Source organism: Pantherophis guttatus, chromosome 8 (assembly GCF_059756535.1).
Source record: "Pantherophis guttatus breed Tessera chromosome 8, ASM5975653v1, whole genome shotgun sequence".
NCBI classification, from domain to species: domain Eukaryota; kingdom Metazoa; phylum Chordata; class Lepidosauria; order Squamata; family Colubridae; genus Pantherophis; species Pantherophis guttatus.
Window position 1 is genome coordinate 11,517,900 of NC_142070.1, and position 20,022 is coordinate 11,537,921.

Consider the following 20,022-nt stretch of genomic DNA (forward strand, 5'->3'; position numbering starts at 1 on the left):
CTTTCTGACTGCAAAATCTATATATATAAATTTGATTTATATGCCGCCCTTCTCCGGAGACTCAGGGCGGCTTACAATGCGTTAAGCAATAGCCTTCATACTTTTGTATATTTTATACAAAGTCAGCTTATTGCCCCCACAATCCGGGTCCTCATTTTACCTACCTTAGAAAGGATGGAAGGCTGAGTCAATCTTGAGCCTGGTGAGATTTTCATTTTTTAAAAAAATGCCTCTAAGATGTCCTGGGGGAAATTGATCAACTAGAGCTGCAAATAACATAGTACAATACAGGGGCGAAATGCTCCCGGTTCGGATCAGATCAGGCGATCCGGTAGCGATTGTGGCAGGTGGTTCGGAGAACCGGTAGCAATGGCGGCGCGAGGCTGCGCCCACCTACCTGAGTGTCATTACTTCCTGCTTTTAAAAGGTAAAAAAAAAGGCTCTGACGATCGCGCGCCACAGCTGTGATCGTCAGAGCCTTTTTTTTAACCTTCTAAAAGCATTTTTTAACAACCTATTCGCCGGAATAGGTTGTAAAAAAATGCTTTAAAAAAGTTAAAAAAAAAAAAAAAGTTGGCCACACCCACCCAGTCACATTACCCCCCAAGCCACACTCAAGAAAACCAGTAGCAACAAATTTTACATTTCACCACTGGTACAATATATCCAAAACAGGAGAGATCTGGGCTGAATTCCCGCTCAGTCAGAGACCACAAAGGATGGGCCCACCGGGGCAAGGCAGCCATCTGCACTTTACATGGGGCTACCCTTGAAGAGAGTTCAGAAGCTGGTATAGAACGCAGCTGCCTAGACAGCTCCTGGTGCCCCTTGGGTGGTATTGCTGGCTAGGGAATTCTGGGAATTGAAGTCCACACATCTTAAAATTGCCACGGTTGAAAAAGGCTAAATTACTCTATTGACAGGGAAGGCCACAGCAGGATATTCAGGTCTCTTTGACTGTCTAAGCTAGGGTCAAACTCAATTTCATTGAGGGCTACATCAGAGTTGTGTTTGACCTTTGGGGGGCTGGGGGGGACGTGGCCAGCTTGACGTCACTTATCAAGACTCCGTTTTTGGCCGCGACGGCTTCCTGCAACCCTCTTCCAGTGAAAATGGAGCTCGGGGGATAGCGCACCGAGCTCCGTTTTCACTGGCAGAGGCACTGCGGACCGGTCCTTTACTGTTTGGTAAGTGGGCCCGCAGGCCAGATCTAAGCACCCAGGCAGGCTGCATCCAGCCCGTAGGCCTTGAGTTTGACACCCCTGGTCTAAGCGGAGCCCAAAAACCAAAATCGTTTTATCCTTAAAAGGTAGTGGTGGGTTGCCCCTGGTTTCGACTGGTTCTTGCGAATCGGTAGTAAAACCGGCGGGAGGCTCCGCCCACCGACCTGGATGTCGTCAGGAAGCTTCTGCGCATGCATGCGCACGGTCCCGTTGCAAACTGGTAGTAAAGGTAAGTAGAACTCACCTCTGCTAAAAGGGGCAATGCATTATAACAGAAGCTGTGACCATTTATCCTTATTCATTTCTCAGTTCCAGAGAGAACACTTTTAAGGAATACCAATAGTAACATAGAAATCAAAAGAAAAGACAAACATGGGAGAGCTCTCTTTTTATAATAAATCAAGACCCATCATCTACCCATTCCTCAATTTTCTTGGAGAAGAAAAATGGTTAGCTTTCTTACACATTATACTACAGTAGTGGCCAAAGGTTTGTGGAAACCTTTTGAGAGAAGTGTATTTTTGAGGTTTGATGGCTAATAACATCACTTTTTTTTTTGGAGTTTCAAGATAATCATATTCTACTGCTGGAATGGCCTGAGAACAGCCCAGACCTTAACCCAATTGAAAATCTTTGGAGTCGACTAAAGAAACTTGTTAGTCAGAAGCAACCCAGCAATAAAACCCAGTTAATAGAAGCAATCCTTCAATCTTGGTTTCACATGATAACAGCTGCAGAACTAAAAGACTTTGTTCACTTCATGGGAAGACGTTGTAAGGCCATAATTCATGCTTAAGGTTACTCAACTATTAACTGACATGGTGATAAATTTTGTATAACCTGTTTTTTCTATGGTGATAATTTTTGTATATCTCGTTTTTTCTACGTGTTTCACTTTTCTTCTTTATACTGTAACTGCCATTCTAATAGCAAATCCTTCATAAAAGTTATTGCATTACATTCTGGATTAAATTATCTTTCCGTTGATATATGATTTTATGGCACTACTACAACAAAAGTGGTATTATTAGTTAGTTTTAGAAAATATATGTTTCCCAAAAGGTTTCCACAATTTTGGCCACTACTATACAGTTATGTTTGATTACATTGGAGGTTGGCGCCAGATAACATTATCTTTAGAGAGAGAAGTTAAGATTCAAGGAAGATAGAGGAGTTAAGATTCGAGGAAAACGAAAGCAATAGATTATCCCACATTTGCCGAGTCATTTTTAAGGAATCCAGCATGTGAGGCCCAGAGAAGACGGCTGCTACTTACGTTGTGGGCACGGTTGCCTTGTGTACATATTGTAATCAGAATGGGCAGTCTGATGCGGTGGCATGTGGGGGTTCATGTCCTTTTGCATAATAAACCCTGGAGGTGGTGGTGGGTTGTCTCTCTGAAGAAGAAATGGGAGAGGGGAGCGAGAAACAAGAGAAGTTTATGTCTTGAGGGGTAGCATCGCAGAAGATGCTGTCGTGAAAGTGAAACATTCTCATCTCAGCTCACACATTGTTGTTCCTTTGTACTATTGCGTTACGACAGGGATTTTGAATCTCAAGCAAGGGATCTGCAACCTTGGCAACTTTACGACTTGTGGACTTCAGCTCCCAGAATTCCTCAACCAGCGCATGCATTGGAGTTGAAGTCCACAAGTCATAAAGTTGCCAAGGTTGCAGACCCCTGATCTAAAGCATTCAAATGTGATTTGCCAAGAAGCTTAGTCTCCAACAGCAACATTACCGAATGCATTTTGAATTGATTACTAGGTTGGCCACGGAGGGGGAAATGGATCTGTTTCAAGACTTTTTTTTTTTTTTTTTTACAAACAGGGAACCATTTTATAAACGGGGAACCCATTTCAAGCAATCTGAGGGAATTGGGAAAGGATGATGAAACAATTTGGGATTTTCTGGGACACAAATTAAAAAAACCCCGGGGTGGTGGTGGTTTAGTTGAGCTCCAAATCCATTGATCAGCAAGTTATCTTAAAAAACAGAGCAATATTTGGGAGACAAAACAATGGAGAAACCCTTAGGATAAGTTGAAAGTCTGAAAACCGCTTCCCAGATGGCCAAAGACGCATTGGGAATTATTAATAGTGCGGTTTTTTTTTTTTTTTAAAAGGAAAAGAGTGCCAAGGAACATGGCATTGAGGTCTACAGGGAGGAGAGCAGATTCTGCTCGAAGAGGAATAATGAATGTTATACCTGTGTCTCAGAGGGAGTGGCTGCAGGAAGGCTGGGAAGGGCAGTGGGGTTTTTGTTACTCCAGGTAGTAACAGTAGGGGCAATTCTAACCTGAATTGAACAGAGAGATACCAATCATGGAAAAATAAAAAAATAAAAATAAAATAAAAGGAAGTGAAAAGCCAAAACGTTTCAGACAGCCAGACTGCTCAGGAATGCACTAAGAAACTTTCCAGTCATTTAGAGTAATTGGTAGAAGACTCCTTCTCATCCATGCAAGGAAACAAGCAGCAACAGGGAAACAAATGGAGAGACTAAATATACCAGCAAGCAGCTAATATTTTACCAGAACTGCCAACTCTTAAGAGTAAATATTCATGCTACAAGTACTAGAAGTTTATACTCTTTGCAGCGTGTGCATTTTTCTCCACTGACAAAAGGTAAGCAGCAAAGCTAAAATTGTCATGCTGAATAACACACAAAGAGAATTAGTAGATAGGAATGTCCAAAAAAAAAAAAAAAAAAAAAAAAGATGAAACAGGTATTCTTTGGAAAGGACCTTCTGTTTTGAGACTTTTGTGCAGGGCCTAACACACAGTATTGTGACATATATAAGAAAAGGTACAGCAAAGGTTCATGCAAGACAGTGGACTCTTTTATGTCCACTACAGTTGCTGGGCTGGGAATTTAGTCTTAAGACATGGGACAAACTGAAAAAGCTATATATGTTTGATCAAGTTGCTAAATGGGGTTAGACAATTAAAACAGGCAGAAAAGGAAACATACGGGTGTGTAATTGACGACCAAGTGGTTATGTTATGTTTGTTCTCCAGGACGAAAAACTCAAACCCATCAATTTTCAGGAACAAAGCACATTTCCCCTCTTCTGTCAGATAATATTTCCTACAGTGCTGCGATGTTTCATACGCAGACTAGCGATGTAAAAACAGACATAATGGGACAACTGGCAGAGTGCAGAAGCCAGAGTGTCAAAATCCAGCATTGAACTTGATTAAAATTGGTGTTAGGCTTTCCCACCATAGAGCACAGAATAACAGATTGGAAGGGGCCTTGGAAGTCATCTAGCCCAACCCCCTGCTCGGGCAGGAGACCCTATGCCCATGATGGCGAACCTATAGCACGCATGCCACAGCTGGCACACGGAGCCATATCGGTGGGCACGTTGAGTGTTGCCCTAGCTCAGCTACGGTGGGATCGAAAGTCGGGAAACGGAGGGCCTCTTGGGGGGGGGAGCCATTTTTGCCCTTCCCAGGCTCCTACAAAGGCTCTGGACCTGGGGAGAGTGAAAAACGGGCCTTCTGCGCCTACCAGAAGTCAGCAAATGGGCCGTTTCCAGCCTCGGAAGGGCCTCTGGGCGGGTGGGGAAGGCCGTTTTCGCCCTCCCCAGGCTCCTAGAAAGGCTCTGGAGCCTAAGGAGGGCGAAAAACGGGCCTATCGGGTCCACCATGCTATCGTGTGCCAAAAGTGGGGGGGGAGTGCGGGGGGGTCTCACACGCATGCATTGGGGTGGTGGGGCACATTGAATTATGGGTGTGGGCACGTGCACGCATAACCCCCCCTGCTCCCCCCCTGCTTTTGGCACGCGACGGCAAAAAGGCATCACTGCCTTATGCCATTTCAGACAAATATCTGTTCAGTCTCTTCTTAAAAGCCTCCAGTGATGGAGCACCCACAACTGCTGAAGGCAGGCATTGGTTCCATCTTGTGGTGGAAAGCACAAGAACAGTACAATAAACTCGAGATGAGGCTTTGCGCAGTTAAAGAAGAATAAAATCTAATCCCATGTCCCACCCCACCCAAAAACTGACCTGTTTATCTGGGTGACACAGCCTCCACATTCTCCATCACTGCAACGCCCATTCCAGGTTCCACCTCATAGAAAACATTAAGAGGGGTCTCTGGACATCAAAGATTGCCCACCTTACCTTTATGGACATTTATTTTGCCATCCAAACCAGTCCTCAGCAAAATGATATATTTTGAGCCACCCAGAATTTCTTGCAGAGAGATTATTTACAGCAATGGTCCCAAACCTTTCAGGTTCTGTAGAGCGGTGGCGGGGGAGTGGGGGAAGAGGGGATTGTTTCACACACACGCATGTGCCACTTGCACAATGCAACTTCATCTGCTTGCTCATTTGCCCACTGCTTGCACAGACCAGTTCCCAACAGGCCGTGGCCTGGTACCAGGCTGTGGACTGGTGGATGGGGGTGGGGAACCCGATTTACATATAACATTCGCTGACTTTACACTGTTGTAAGGGGATAATAGGAACTGCATTCCATCCAGAACAAGGGTATCCAACCTTCACAACTCTAAGACTTATGGACTTCAGGTCCCAGAATTCCTCAGCCAGCCATGGCTGGCTGAGGAATTCTGGAAGTTGAAGTCCACAAGTCTATAGAGATTCTGAGTCATCCAGGTCATGGTTGTCCCAAAAGTGCTTTTTCAGGAGGCAACTGGACTTCCTGGTTTTTTTCTTTGAAGACATTTCGCTTCTCACCCAAGAAGCTTCTTCTGCTCTGATTAGATGGTGGGGAATGGAAGGATTTATACTCCTTGCAGACAGTTGGTCATTTGCTTTTTAGAGAAACATTGAGGCCACCTGGAGGTTCAGGGTCATCAAAGGGTGTGGAGCCTTCTTGGAATTGTTGAAAGGACTGTTGTAGACTGGAGATAGCTGACAGATGATCTAGTCTACAACACAGTTCTTTCAACAGTTCCAAGAAGGCTCCACCCCCATTTACAACACTCAGATGACCCTGATGACACAGATAAACCTCCAGGTGGCCTTAACGACTCACTAAAAGAATGCAAATGACCAGCTGCCTGCAAGGAGTATAAATCCTTCCGTCCCCCACCATCCAGTCAGAGCTGAAGAAGCTTCTTGGATGAGAAGCGAAACGTCTTCAAAGAAAAACCAGAAAGTGCAGTTGCCTCTTGAAAAAGAAAAAAAAAAAGCACCTTTGGGACAATTCCACAAGTCTTAAAGTTGCTAAGGTTGGAGGCCTCTGATCTAGAAAGTCTCCAGAAGAAAAGGCTGAGCCAAGTGACATGCTGTAACAATGGGATGGTGAACCTATGGCACACGTGCCACAGCTGGCACGCAGAGCCCTCTCTGCGGCCACGTGAGCCGTCGCCCAACTCAGCTCAACCATGCATGCGTGTGCCTCCCGCCGGTCAGCTGATTTTTGGGAGGCGCAGGGAGGGTCGCGTGTATGCGCGGAGGGCGGAACGCGGCCCGTTTCTGGGCCCAGGAGGCTGCAGGGAGGCCTGCTAGGCCCAAAATGGGGTGTGGGAGGGTGCGGGCCCCCCATGGCCCGTTTGTGGGCCCAGGAGGCTGCAGGGAGGCCTGCTAGGCCCAAAATGGAGTGTGGGAGGGTGCGGGCCCCCCATGGCCCGTTTGTGGGCCCAGGAGGCTGCAGGGAGGCCTGCTAGGCCCAAAATGGGGTGTGGGAGGGTGCGGGCCCCCCATGGCCCGTTTGTGGGCCCAGGAGGCTGCAGGGAGGCCTGCTAGGCCAAAAACGAGGAGCGGGGGGATTGTGTGCGCGTGTGTGGGAGCAGCATGGGGGGGGTCGCATGCACATGCACAGCGGGGGGAGCGTGCACACGAGGAGAAAAAGGTTAGCCATCACTACTATAACATTTTGGGGGCACGGTATCTACTAGTAAATGACGACTGACTAAGCTTTATTAAAACTGAAGATCCAGAGGGGCAATTAAAGCAAGAAACGGAGAAGGGAGAGCTCTTCCAGACATTAGCTGGGGGCAAAATACATCAGTATTCCAAAGAGCCTTTCAAATGAGTAAAACCTTAACTAGCTACTGCATGAAACCTCCAGCAGCTTCCTAGGCAAGAATTCCAAAAATATCTCTGGAACGAGAGGACAAGGAACATCCTCCCGAACTGAAAGTAGGATAACAAGCTCTTATTTAAGAGTTTTCAAGGCAAAACTTTTGGGTAATTTTGAGCAGAACATCATGCAGAAATACTAAAATGCTGCAACCAAGCAACGTAAGGGCGGTAGCTGAAAGTGCGTTTTACCTGCTGGTAATACTGCGGAGTTGGGTTTTGTGGCATCTGCATCTGGCCAGCAGTGGGGCCACTTCTCCCTTTGGCTGCTGGTTGCCTCTCGTAAGGTGCTGGGGGTGCCTCTGGGCCCCTGGGAAGCTCCCCCTGCGCTTTACAGATTCTGTCCCGTAGCACCACGATGTTGGGCTGGCAAAGGGCAAAACACCCGGTTAAACACATTCACAGGAACAGATCTATCAAGAGGTTGTGTAGTTAATGTTATCACAAAAGACAATGGACTCGTAGTAACCAGTTTGGTGATGGCTGACTGAACCTCTCTTCTCTCAGGCTACCTTCAGTCGTTTGGGCTAAAATAATGTGGATAAAACCTGAAACGCTAAAGAGGAGAAGAGAGGATGGATAGAAAGAACTGCCTTTTAAACATTAAGGGAGCTTGTTGTAAACTGATAAGAGGCAGAAATAAAATTAGATAAGGGAAATATTAGAACGTATATTTTAATAGAATAAACAAAAATAATCGATAGAAAGACTCGCGGTTTATAGAAGTTAGGCTTTTTTTTTTTTTTGCTGTTTAAATAATATTATGACGATCACCTAAGTTTGATAAATGTGATAAAGATTACTAATATTCAGGGGTGAAATGCTGCCAGTTCAGCCAAACTGGTAGCGATGACGGCCGGTGTTCGGAGAACCGGTAGCGATGGCAGCTCAAGGCTCCGCCCACGCGCTCAGCTGTTGTTACTTCAGGAAGTAACCTGTTTTTTATCCTCTGCGCATGCACAGAAGGGTTTGCGCATACGCAGAGGGTCGGCGTGCGCATGTAACGCACACGTGACGTGCGTGCATTTCCAAACCGGTAGGGAAAGTAAGTAGATTTCACCCCTAATATTGTTATTGTAATTTGGATTAATATGAATGATGCTCAGAATCAACACTTTTCACATATAATATGGATGTATATTTAAAAAAAAATAAAAAATCGTGTGGGCTAATCTAGTACAGGTAGTGCTTGGTTTACGACAGTTCATTTGGTCACTGTTCGAAGGTAAAACAGTACTGAAAAGTGAGACTTACTATCTTTTTTCACACTTATTGCACCATCCCCTAAGTCAGGTGTTCAAAATTCTACGCTAGGCAACTGACTCATATTTATGACGGCTGCAGTGTCCTGGGGTCATGTGATCCCCTTTTGCGACCTTCGGATAAACAAAGCCAATGTTGAAGCCAGATTCACTTAACAACCAGGTTACCAATTTAACTGCAGCGGTAGCAAAGAAGGTCGTAAAATGGGGGCAAAATTCACTTAGCAAAATTCTCACCTAGCAACAGAAATTTTGGGCTCAACTGTGGCCGTAAGTTGAGGACTACCTGTAAAAGGCAGAAGAAGAAAATACAGATAGGTACAGTGAAGTCGGTTTACCTGGTTGGTATTAGCCGGAAGAAAAGCTAACGCTGCAGCGATGCTGCCTTGAGAAGCCAAAAGGTTGGCATACTGGCTCATCTTTTCAGCCAGAAGGGCCCCGACAGCGTTGGCATCCATCACCTGGGTCTGTTGGACAGCTTTACGCAGAATGACCACTTTTTCAATGAGATCCTAGGAGCGTGAAATGGAAGGAGAAAAAAAAAACACACACAAAAAAAACAAAACAAAGGAGACCAAGCTTGAATCAGACCGATTGATTGACTCTTAAACTAGAATTGACTTCAATCAGAATAGAGCTGGAAGGGACCTTGGAGGTCTTCTAGTCCAACCCCTTGCTCAAGCAGGAGACCCTATATTTGGGGTCCCCAAGCTGTGGGCCGTGGGCCACTACCGGTTCATGGCCTCTTGGCCACTGGGCTGCGTGAGTGGCTGGCCAGCACGCGCAGCCCTCTCACGCTAGTGTCACTGCGACCATTGTGTGGGCACTAGCATCACCATGAGTGTCATGTGCAGGCGCTCACGGCTCCATTTGTGTTGCGTGGGCGATCGCGGCCCTGTTCGCACACATGCTCGTGCGTGTAAAGGCACCTGCCCTTCTCCCCCCCGCCCCCGGGCTGCCAAACCAGAAAGGTTGGGGAACTCTGGATTATACTGTATATCTCCCAACGACCGAGACCCAAAAGGAATCGAAAATAAAAGGGCCTAACCTGAAGAGACAATGGATTGTTTCCTTCCTGGGCTTTAGTCCAACAGGAAACTAACTTCTCCACATTTCCGGCACAAATGTAGCACAGGCAAGCCTGCGTTTGCAAAACGCTATCCCCTTCGTTTTCGAGTCTTGAGCCCAACAAATCTGGTTAGGAAGATGAACAAAATATACATGGGAACCAATGTGGCCGCAGAACGATTTTATTCTGATTATCAGAAAGCGCTGGAGACTTCAGGTACACCTTCTCCCCCATTTCCCTGTCTTCATTTGCTGGTGATGTATGTATGTATGTATGTATGTATGTATGTATGTATGTATGTATGCATGTATTAGATTTATGTGCTTCCCATCTCATCCGGAGGTGACTGAGCAGCTTACAAATATTAAAAAGATAAAACAGTAATAACAATAAAGTTATGCTAAAAAATTATCATTAAAAGATTAAAATGGGGGCAGGGAAAAAAGGAGCATGAAGACCACGGGGGGGGGGGGGGAATGAGGTTTTCTCTCAACAAATATCCTCTAAACCAAGGGTCACCAAACTTTAGGACCTCAGGGACCACTAAATTTATAATTTTAGTGTACCCTCTAGGCCCTCAACTTACGACCACAATTGAGCCCAAAAATTCTGTTGCTAAGACAGTTGTTAGTAGCAATAGCAATAGCACTTAGACTTATATAGCGCTTTACAATGCTTTACAGCCCTCTCTAGGTGGTTTACAGAGTCAGCGCAATGCCCCCAACAATCTGGCTCATTTTACCCACCTCGGAAAGATGGAAGGCTATTACTTTTTCAGTTAAATTCAGTTAAAGTTGTGCTATTGGGTACTGATCCCAAAGTAAACCTGTTCAAGATCCAGAGTGATTTCTCATCGAGTCGCTAGAAAAGAACAGCTTTTACGGCGGGAGGGCACCGGCTCTGCATTCTGATCTACAATTTTTTAACAGCTTAATAATGCTATCATTTCCTCTCAGTGTCTGGATATCCCACCCCATGCTTTCAAATATTAATTATCTGATATTAATCATGATCATGCCCCTTGTCAGAGACAAATTAAAGGCCATTAGTAACCCGGAGGGTTTTAGAATAGGAGGCCCATGAAAAGGGGAAGCACTATTTTTACCTTCAGGCATGAAATCCGAGTGCCCAAGTAAAATAAATAATTTAGTAAAGGAGATGTGCCAGGTTTTATTTCCCTGGATTGAGAACATTACTTATAAGTATGTATGCATGCACATATGTGTGTGTGTGTGTGTGTGTGTGTGTGTGTGTGTGTGTGTGTGTGTGTGTGTATGTGTGTGTATCGGAGAACCAGTAGCAAACATCCCTGCCCCCCCATGCCCAGATGAGCGGCACAATCATCAGAGGCTTTTTTTTAATTTTTAAAAGCATTTTTTCTACAACCTCTTCGGCTGAAAAAATGCTTTTAAAAGTAAAAAAAAAAAAAAAAAAAGCCCCTGATGATCCCGCGGCTCAGCTGGGATCGTCAGAGTCTTTTAAAAGCATTTTTTTAATAATCCTTTTGGCGGAAGAGGTTGTAGAAAAAATGCTTTTAAAAGCCTCTGACGATCCCAGCTGAGTTGCCTGATCGTCAGAGGCTTTTAAAAGCATTTTTTTACAACCTCTTCAGCTGAAGAGGTTGTAGAAAACATGTTTTTAAAAGAAAAAAAAGCCTCTGCCAATCAGACAACTCAACTGGGATTGTCAGAGGTTAAAAGGATTTTTTTTACAATTGTAGCAAAATTGGTTTTAAAAGTAAAAAACAAAACAAAAAAACGTTGGCTATGCCCACCCAGTCACATTACTCCCCCACCAAGCCACGCCCACAGAACTGGTAATAACAAATTTTACATTTCACCACTGATATAGGGGTGGGGAGGGGGGAATATTTAGAATTGTTAATGCCCATCAGGCTTACCACAAAGAACTGCAAATTCATCCGGCCTAGCGTAAGTCAACACAGCTGCCAAGGCCTCTTTCCAGTTTTGCAAATCGCACGACTGGACAATCTCCTTCCAGTTCTTGGTTACAACAGCAGTGATGAGCTGGAATGGGACACACACACACACACACATGTCAATAGTACCTTCAAAATGCCCTTTCTCCAATGTTGTGCAGTTTTACTGAGTAATGAGAACGCATAAAAGACCCTTCCCCAATCGGCTGTCAGAATAACAGAGTTGGAAGGGACCTTATAGGTCATCTAGTCCAACTGCCCACCCCCGCCCAAGCAGGAGACCCTACACCATTTCTGACAGATGGCAGTCCAGTCTCTTCTTGAAAGGTTCTAGGGATGAAGCTTCCACAACTTCTGAAGGCAACTTCTGATCCATTGGTTGATTGTTCTCTCTCAGTGAGAAAATTTATCCTTATTTCCAGGTTGAATCTCTCCTTGATCGGTTGCCATCCATTATTCCTTGTCTGGCCTTCGGGTGCCTTGGAAAATAGGTTGACCCCCCCCTCCTCTCTGTGGCAGCCCCTCAAATAACACTGCTATCATGTCTCCCCTGGTCCTTCACTTCACTAGACTAGCCATGCTTAGTTCTTGCAACTGTTCTTCATAGGTTTTAGTCTCCAGTCCCCTCATCATCCTGGTTGCTCTTCTCTGCACTCTTTCTAGAGTCTCAACATCTTTTTTATAGTATGGTGACCAAAACTGGATGCAGTATACTAGATGGGGTCTTAGTAAGGTTGTCTCTAGATAGGTGAGGACCGCACCCCACAGAATTTGGCCATCCCTAGCTTCCAATGCAGGCAACCCAGTCCCAGTACATATGGAAAGCTTCTGTAGAACTTGGTTCGCGTCAGATTTCATTACGCTCATGTTATGCATGAATCGGTTCCAGGGTTGGTCATACTTAGAAGAGATCCACTGAAATCATGACAATCACAATCATGGCTAACTCAAGTCCTCCTGATCTTGACAGGTCTACATGAGGAATGACTAACTCTGGCACCAACGTTGATACTTGCTTCATCTGTTGCCACAGTAGAAGCAGTCCTCGACTTACAACCGCAATGGAGCTCCAAATTTCTGTTGGTGAGACAGTTAAGTGAGTTTTGCTCCATTTTATGACCCTTCCTCGGTTGTTAAGTGGCTTCCCCATTGACTTTGCTTGTCAGGAGGTCACAAAAGGTGATCGCACGACCCTGGGACACTGCAACCGTCATAAATATGAAGCAGTTGACAAGCATCTGAATTTTGATCACGTGACCATGGGGATGCTGCAATGGTCATAAGTGTGAAAAACGGTCGTAAATCACTTTTTTCAGTTGTTCTAAATTTGAACGGTCACTAACCGAACTGTTGTAAGCTGAGGACTACCTATATTTTGAGTTAAGTAGTACAAAAGGGGCAGGCTTTCTATACCAAAACCCTGCCTTGTTTTCACAGAACTTCGACCGAATGGAGACATTAAATATTGATTATCATGAAGCACGAATGAGTCAGATCTTGGCATTTATCCAGAGTCTGGGAAGTAGATTTATCTTCTGCCCATCTCTCTGCTATGCTTTAAGATTCAGCTGCCAGACTCTCTTATTACACAGAATACATATTTGAAAGAAATGTCTTTTTCTCTTCTCCTTGTAACACCCTCACACTGGACATTAAGTGTTCAGTCCAATCTGATCTTTGAATTTTTCCATGGCTTATGCTGACGTATAGCAATAGCGGCAGCACTTAGACTTATATACCGCTTCACAGTGCTTTATAGCCCTCTCTAAGCGGTTTATAGAGTCAGCCTATTGCCCCCAACAATCTGGGTCCTAATTTTACCCACCTCAGAAGGACGGAAGGCTGAGTCAACCTTGAGCCTGGTGAGATTTGAACTGCCGAATTGCAGGCAGCCGGCAGGCAGCAGAAGTAGCCTGCAGTATTGCACTCTAATCACTGCGCCACCACGGCCATATAGGTAGTTCTCAACATACAATGGTTTGTTTACTGGCCGTTTGAAGTTACAATGGCACTGAAAAAAGTGACTGATGACCATTTCCCACAATTATGACCGTTGTAGCAGCCCCATCGTCACGTGATCAAAATTGAGACGCTTGGCAACTGACTCATATTTATGACCGTTGCAGAGTCCCGGGGGACACGTGATCCCCTTTTGCGACCTTCTTATAAGCGAAGTCAATGGGGGAGCCAGATTCACTTAACAACTGCGTTACGGACTTAACAACTGCAGTGATTCACTTCACGGCTGTGGCAAGAAAGGCTGTAAAATGGAGTAAAAATCTATTAACACAAAATAAAAATAATGTGTCCTTTTGAAAATACATACCTGCTGAGCTATTCTCTGAATTACCCAAGGGTTATCAGCAGTGGTGGGATTCAAATAATTTAACAACTGGCTCTCTGCCCTAATGACAAGCAGGGTGGGCGTGGCCAGGGGGTGTGACAGGCAGCCCTTGGCCTCCTGCACCCCCCCTGGGAGCAAAAACAGGCCGCGGGGGGAACACGCCCCACCCTGCGCCCTGTTTTGGACCTAGGAGGCCTCCCTGAAGTTCCTGGGAGCCTCCCTGAAGTTCCTGGGAGCAAAGTTCCTGGCCACGGGGGGGTGGGGTGGGGGGTCGCGCCACACCACCAACCCCGGTGCCCCATTTTGGGCCTAGTAGCAGTGGTGGGTTGCCCCCGGTTTGCACTGGTTCTGTAGAACCGGTAGTAAAACCAGCGGGAGGTTCTGCCCACAGTCCCTGACATCATCAGAACGCTCGCGCGTGCGTGCGGCCCCATTGCGAACCGGTAGTAAAGGTAAGAACCCACCCTGCCTAGTAGGCCTCCCTGCACTTACCTGGGAGCCAAAATGGGGCATGTGGGGACTCCTGGAAGGGGCGGGGCCACCCAGCAATTTAACTACTGGTTTGCCCGAACCGGCTGAATCCCACCACTGGTTTGAGGGGGGGGGAAATAAGAGGAGGAGGAGGAGGGAGCTGATCACGAGGTTTGCCAATATGTAAGCTTTATCCTTGCCTCCAGTTGAAAAAGTCCACCTACCCTGGTAATTTTGCCTCTTGTTTTTGCAAAATACTTCTTCTGCGTCTTGGATAAGAGTTCCTGGCCACCAGCGATAGCAAGGATAATGGCGTCAGCCATGCGATTGTCGTGCAGGCAAAGGTCAACGGCGCTTTCAAAGTTCCCCGTCAGCAAAGCCTGAGTGATCAGACCATCAATGTCTGCACAAAGGAGAACACACACACAAAGACAATGGTCATCACCATAAGCTTATAATCAAATGTAGAAAAGTAACTCCGTTTGGTAACCCGAGACGTTACGTAAGATATATATATGTTTACCTCCAGTGACAGAAATGTTAAAGGTGTCATTGATGGGTTGCAGTGAATCAACCTCCACCTTTTTACTCTGGAAGGGGAAAAACAATGCAGCTTAGTATATTTTCAGAACATGTTATTTAAACGCATTCGAATCATAACGTGCTTTATAACGGGAAACATTGTGACAGAGCTACACTGAAATGAAAACTGCCACTTAACTATAATTTATTTTATCCTACTCACTATTGTGAGAAATGGTATATTTACATTTTTACTCCTCTGCTCATGCATCTTGGGAATGAACACCATGGAACTTAATTTTGAGCAAATAGGCACAGGACTGGGTGTATAATCATTTCTGCCCTGTTATTCAAATTGTCATATTGAAAGATCTATAGAGCAGGGGTCAGCAACCTGAAGCTCTGGAGCCGCATGTGGCTCTTTCACCCCTCTGCTGCGGCTCCCTGTCACTCAAAATATGCGTCACAACCACCAATGTGTGACACCCACCGGCATCCAATTTATTGAGCTTTTCAACCCCCGGTAGGCCAACCATGGATAAATCCAAGAAAAGAAAAGTTTCAGAAGAAAACAGAACATTTAATTCAACTACATCTGCTAGTTTTGTGGTCGCTCAAGAAATAGTCAGACACGGGAAGGGTTTTGTGGCTCCCGGTGTTTTCTTTTCTGGGGGAAATGGGTCCAAATGGCTCCTTGAGTGTTTAAGGTTGCAGACCCCTGCTATAGAGGTACGAGCTGATGGCACACAATGATACATATAGTGACTTTTCATTAAAATTTCGTGTGTGCAGCACTGATAGCCCTCGACTTACAACGGTAATGGAGCCTGCTCATTGTGGTCGTAAGTCACATCAGTCATAAAGCAGGCCACCCCATTTTACAATCTTTGTTGTGGCAGTTGTTCAGCAAATGCCACAACTGTTAAGTAAATCAAATTATTCGTTATGGGGAAGTTTTGGCAAAACTGCTTTAAAATGCAGTCATGTGACCGCAAGGCACTGCAAGCGGCCCCTAAGTCCAGGCTGATTGGCCAGCAGCTTAAATACAGTCATGTGATCGTGGGAGGATGGCCGTCGGTACATTATAACTTGAAATGGTCACTAAATGATCAATCGTAAGTTGAGGTCTACCCACATGTGCAAAATACACACCAGCTTCATTTTGTTATGGCCTGTCGGCAGCCGGACCCTCCAACAGCCGAATCAGAGGAGGCGGCGGTGTGGGAGTCAGGGTCAGCATCAAGGCAACCTGAGAGCTCCGAGGGGGAAGAGGGAATGGAGCTGGCAGAGAGAGAGAGAGAGAGGCGGAGCCTGGGCCGTCCGTCAGCTCTCAGATGGAGAGTCAACAGCCCCCAGGTCTGGAGGTGGCTGATGAGGAGGAGGAGGAACAGCTGGGTCCAGTGCCTGACTTGCGGATGTGCAGAAGGCAGAGGAGAGGAGAGCAGTGGAAATCCATGGGCCGGTCCTTGGGACGGAAGAGCCACCGCTGCTAGCGAAGCCCCACCCTAGCTCTGGGGATAAAAGGCAGAGGGTGGAGATAAATAGATGTGGCAGACAACTATTCATCTCCCTGCCGGACAGACTTGTGAGCCTGCGGTGAGGGTTTGTCGTGTTTGGGGAGCTGGGTCAGAACACATTTATTTCCAAAACATCCAATCACAGCAGGCAACATCCTTGCTGCTAAGTCAAGTATGGCTAAACTCTGAAGGTAATTTGAATACCGTCTCAAGTTTAAAGACAGTCCCAGGGATACAGATAGACCTCGATTTACGACCACAATGGAGCCCAACCTTTCTGTTGTTAGGTGAGACATTTATGGAGTTTTGCCCCGTTGTACGACCTTTCTTGACACAGTGTTAAGTGAATCGCTGCAGCTGTTAAGTTAGTAACACGGTTAAGTGAATCTGGCTTCCCCATTGACTTTGCTTGTCAGGAGGCCGCAAAAGGGGATTGCGAGATCCTGGCAACTGTCATAAATATGAGTCAGCTGCCAAGCGTCTCAATTTTGATTACGCGACAGTGGGGATGCTTCAGCGGTGGTGTGAAAAACGGTCATAAGTCACTTTTTTCAGGGCTGTAGTAATTTTGAACGGTCACTAAATGAACTGTTGTAAGTCGAGGATTCCCTGTATAGCCCGGAGGACATGAGATGCACACATAAGCAAACATGTTAGTTGGGAACCAATGCAAAATCACTCACATTCATTACCAATGCGAGTCAGTTTACATGTTTACCATAAAAGGGGGTGAATACCTCTGGCAACAGCTGGTCCTGAGCAGCAAGACCCTCTCCACCATCAGGCTGTGCAAGCTGGTCAGCTTCCTCGTGAGCCTTTCTCACCGATATGAAGAGGACGTTTGAAAGATTAAAGCAAAGAAACCAACTCCTTAACCAATGCAAATAGCCCCCAAAAAGCCCCAAGAGGTCTCCAAAAAAGTGTAATGTTAGTAAACCTAGAGTTATAGCAACAAGGAGAAGAACCCTATCTTTTTTTTCTTTCTTTCAACATTTCCCTTTCTGAAGAATCCAAATATCTTACCGCTTGTTCAAATAATAACCCACACCAACAGAGCAGCAATGTGAGGAAGTGTAGCAGAAACCACAGTTAGGATTGCCCGCAGGATATGTCCAAATATTCTCCTTGAGGGTAATTATTAGTAGTATTAGTGTAAGGCATTGTTACATTAGCCAGGAGACCACAACGCTAGTGCAGAATAGTAGTTTGGCTTGCCAAGATACCAGCCGTGTCGTAGGACACCCATGCACACTTCCAAGGTGGGCCATAGGATGGCGAGCTGGCTTCGCCACAGAGAGAAAGGCGACTGACTCTTTCTGCAGTGTCACCCAAGGCCTCCTCTTTTCCCAGAGCTGCCTCGCGAATGGACGCTGCAACTGGGAAGGTTCAAAGCTGTCAGGAATCTGATTGCCTGCACAGAGCACCAGCTCGTCTCCCCACCAAAGTGGTACCTAGCATCTTTCCCTGAAAATAAGACCCAGTCTTAATTTTTTTGCTCGAAAATAAGCACTCGGGCTTATTCTCAGGGGATGTCTTATTATTATTTTTTTACGTACAGGAAGCGGCGAGTGTGGGGGCCGACAGGAATGGGAGTGCTGCTATCGCCAGCCAGCCCTCTCCCTCTCATTATGTGCTTGCCCATAGCTCCAACAGGCCAAGCTCTCGGTGAGCCCCAGCCTCCCCAAGCACTGCCTGCTGCTATTGGGACACTGGAGCTCAGGTCCCCGTCACACGCACAGATTTGGCCACTGGAGTTAAGCTGGCAGGGCAGGAAAGGGCCAAGCTTCCATGAGGTGACCGGAGAAGGGAAGGAGCTGCCGTGCTAACTGCCGACTCAGGGATTGCTGCCTGTGTTTGTGAGAGGACAGGTGGTTGGGCTGTCTCCTGTGCTGGCCATGCCTGTCCCCTTCACTAGGGCCTATTTTTTTGGGTAGGGCTTATATGAGACCCACACTTAAAAATCAGGCTTTGGTTTATTTTTTTGGGTAGGTCTTATTCTTAGGGAAACATGGTATCTATCTACTTGCATAGAACATGCTTTCAAACTGTTAGGTAGATAGAAGCTGGGATGAGTGACAGGAGCTCACCCTGTCAAGCAGTGCTGGGACTCAAGCCGCCGGAGCAGAAACCATCTCTAGCGTCATTAAGCTCTGAGCCACCACACCTCCTACTTTGGGGTAATTACATACAGTTTTAAGAATCACTGTTCTAGAACATCCTTTGCCTATTTGGCACCTTACCTACATGTCAGACTACAACTTCCCTAACACGCATGAATATGAAGGGAATTGTAGTCTAGCATATTTACCCAATGCCAGGTTAAAGGAGCCTTTTTCATAGTGAGACAAATTTGGAGTTGACCACACAGACTGGATTAGGATTCTTAACAGATCTTAATAGGGTCTGCTAAATGGTTAAGAAATCCATCAATGACTCTTTTTTGGGCCACCCCCCCTTCACTTTCAGAGGTTCAACCATGGGGACCTTTCCTGAATGTTTTGAAAGTATGCAAACATAGACTTGTTTCAGAGATACCCTGAATATACTTTTCCCTGTATTGGATAATGAAATTCTTTCTGCTTTGTTTCGCTTATTTACTTTTGCTATTCCAAAATTTATTTTTCAACTTATTTATTATGCATGCTTCTAAGAGAAAAATAGAGGAAAAATTGAGATAAAGATCTAAAATAAGTATACAATCTAATCTAATCTAATCTAATCTAATCTAATCTAATCTAATCTAATCTAATCTAATCTAATCTATCTATCTACCTACCTACCTACCTACCATGTTTTCCCTAAAATAAGACCTCCCTGGATAATAAGCCCAATCGGGTTTGTGAGCGCATGCATTAAAATAAGCCCCCCGCCAAAAATAAGCCCTCCCTAAAAATATTTAAACGCATGCGCAGCCAGTCTTCACCATTTCCTCTGGTTAGGGTTAGGGAGACAAAACTGGAAATCAGATAAGACGGCAAGAAAAGCCCCATCTTGCTCCCCGCGTCCCAAAATAATAAGACCTCCTCGAAAATAAGGCCAAGCTCTTATTTTGCGGTTCAAAAAATAGAAGACAAGGTCTTATTTTCGGGGAAACACGGTATCTATCTAGCTAAGCATCTATCTATCTATCTATCTATCTATCTATCTATCTATCTATCTATCTATCTATCTATCTATCATCTCATCTATCTATCCCTATCATCTATAAAAGGAAAAAAATAATTTAACATAAATACAAAGCAAGAAAAATATATCAAAATCAAACACTCTGTAGAAAGAGAAACCATGCCGTAAAAGGAGAAAGTTAGATTACGGCTGCAGAGGAATGAGGTAGAAATACTTTGGGATGAAACTGGGAGTCAAACTGGGATTCAGGGGGGTGTACAAAGGAGAACAGCAAGAGGATGCCTAGCTCAGCTTGAGGCAGTGTTTAGCTTCTACGTAGGATGAACAATAAAAACTATAGTTTTGTAATCCTTTGAAGTGATTCACGTTGCAGGTGGATCTGTGCATACCCAGTGCGTAAAATCACACAGAATAAAATTAACAAATTGCAATGAATACTGAGTCTTCCACACATCCTCTTGTAGAGACCAGTGTTTCTCTTAATGGTT

The 20,022-nt window shown here is 45.4% G+C and overlaps 1 protein-coding gene across 47 annotated transcripts in view; it reads right to left on the reverse strand.

Moving 5' to 3' along the window:
* SEC31A (SEC31 homolog A, COPII component) overlaps positions 1-20,022 on the reverse strand; it is a 66,473-nt gene that overhangs the window by 22,439 nt on the left and 24,012 nt on the right. For 21 of the 47 annotated variants that reach the window (XM_034431177.3, XM_087875071.1, XM_087875069.1 and 18 more), the window contains 8 exons: positions 17,146-17,223; positions 14,893-14,959; positions 14,594-14,772; positions 11,516-11,642; positions 9,595-9,740; positions 8,885-9,058; positions 7,477-7,650; positions 2,500-2,620 (listed from right to left, as the gene is read on the reverse strand). In XM_034431177.3, coding sequence (XP_034287068.2) covers positions 2,500-2,620; positions 7,477-7,650; positions 8,885-9,058; positions 9,595-9,740; positions 11,516-11,642; positions 14,594-14,772; positions 14,893-14,959; positions 17,146-17,223 — 1,066 coding nt within the window. Of the gene's footprint in view, positions 1-2,499; positions 2,621-3,431; positions 3,522-7,476; positions 7,651-8,884; positions 9,059-9,594; positions 9,741-11,515; positions 11,643-14,593; positions 14,773-14,892; positions 14,960-17,145; positions 17,224-20,022 lie in introns of all 47 variants that reach the window. The other 26 variants (XM_087875064.1, XM_087875042.1, XM_060686991.2 and 23 more) reach the window with 3 other exon arrangements.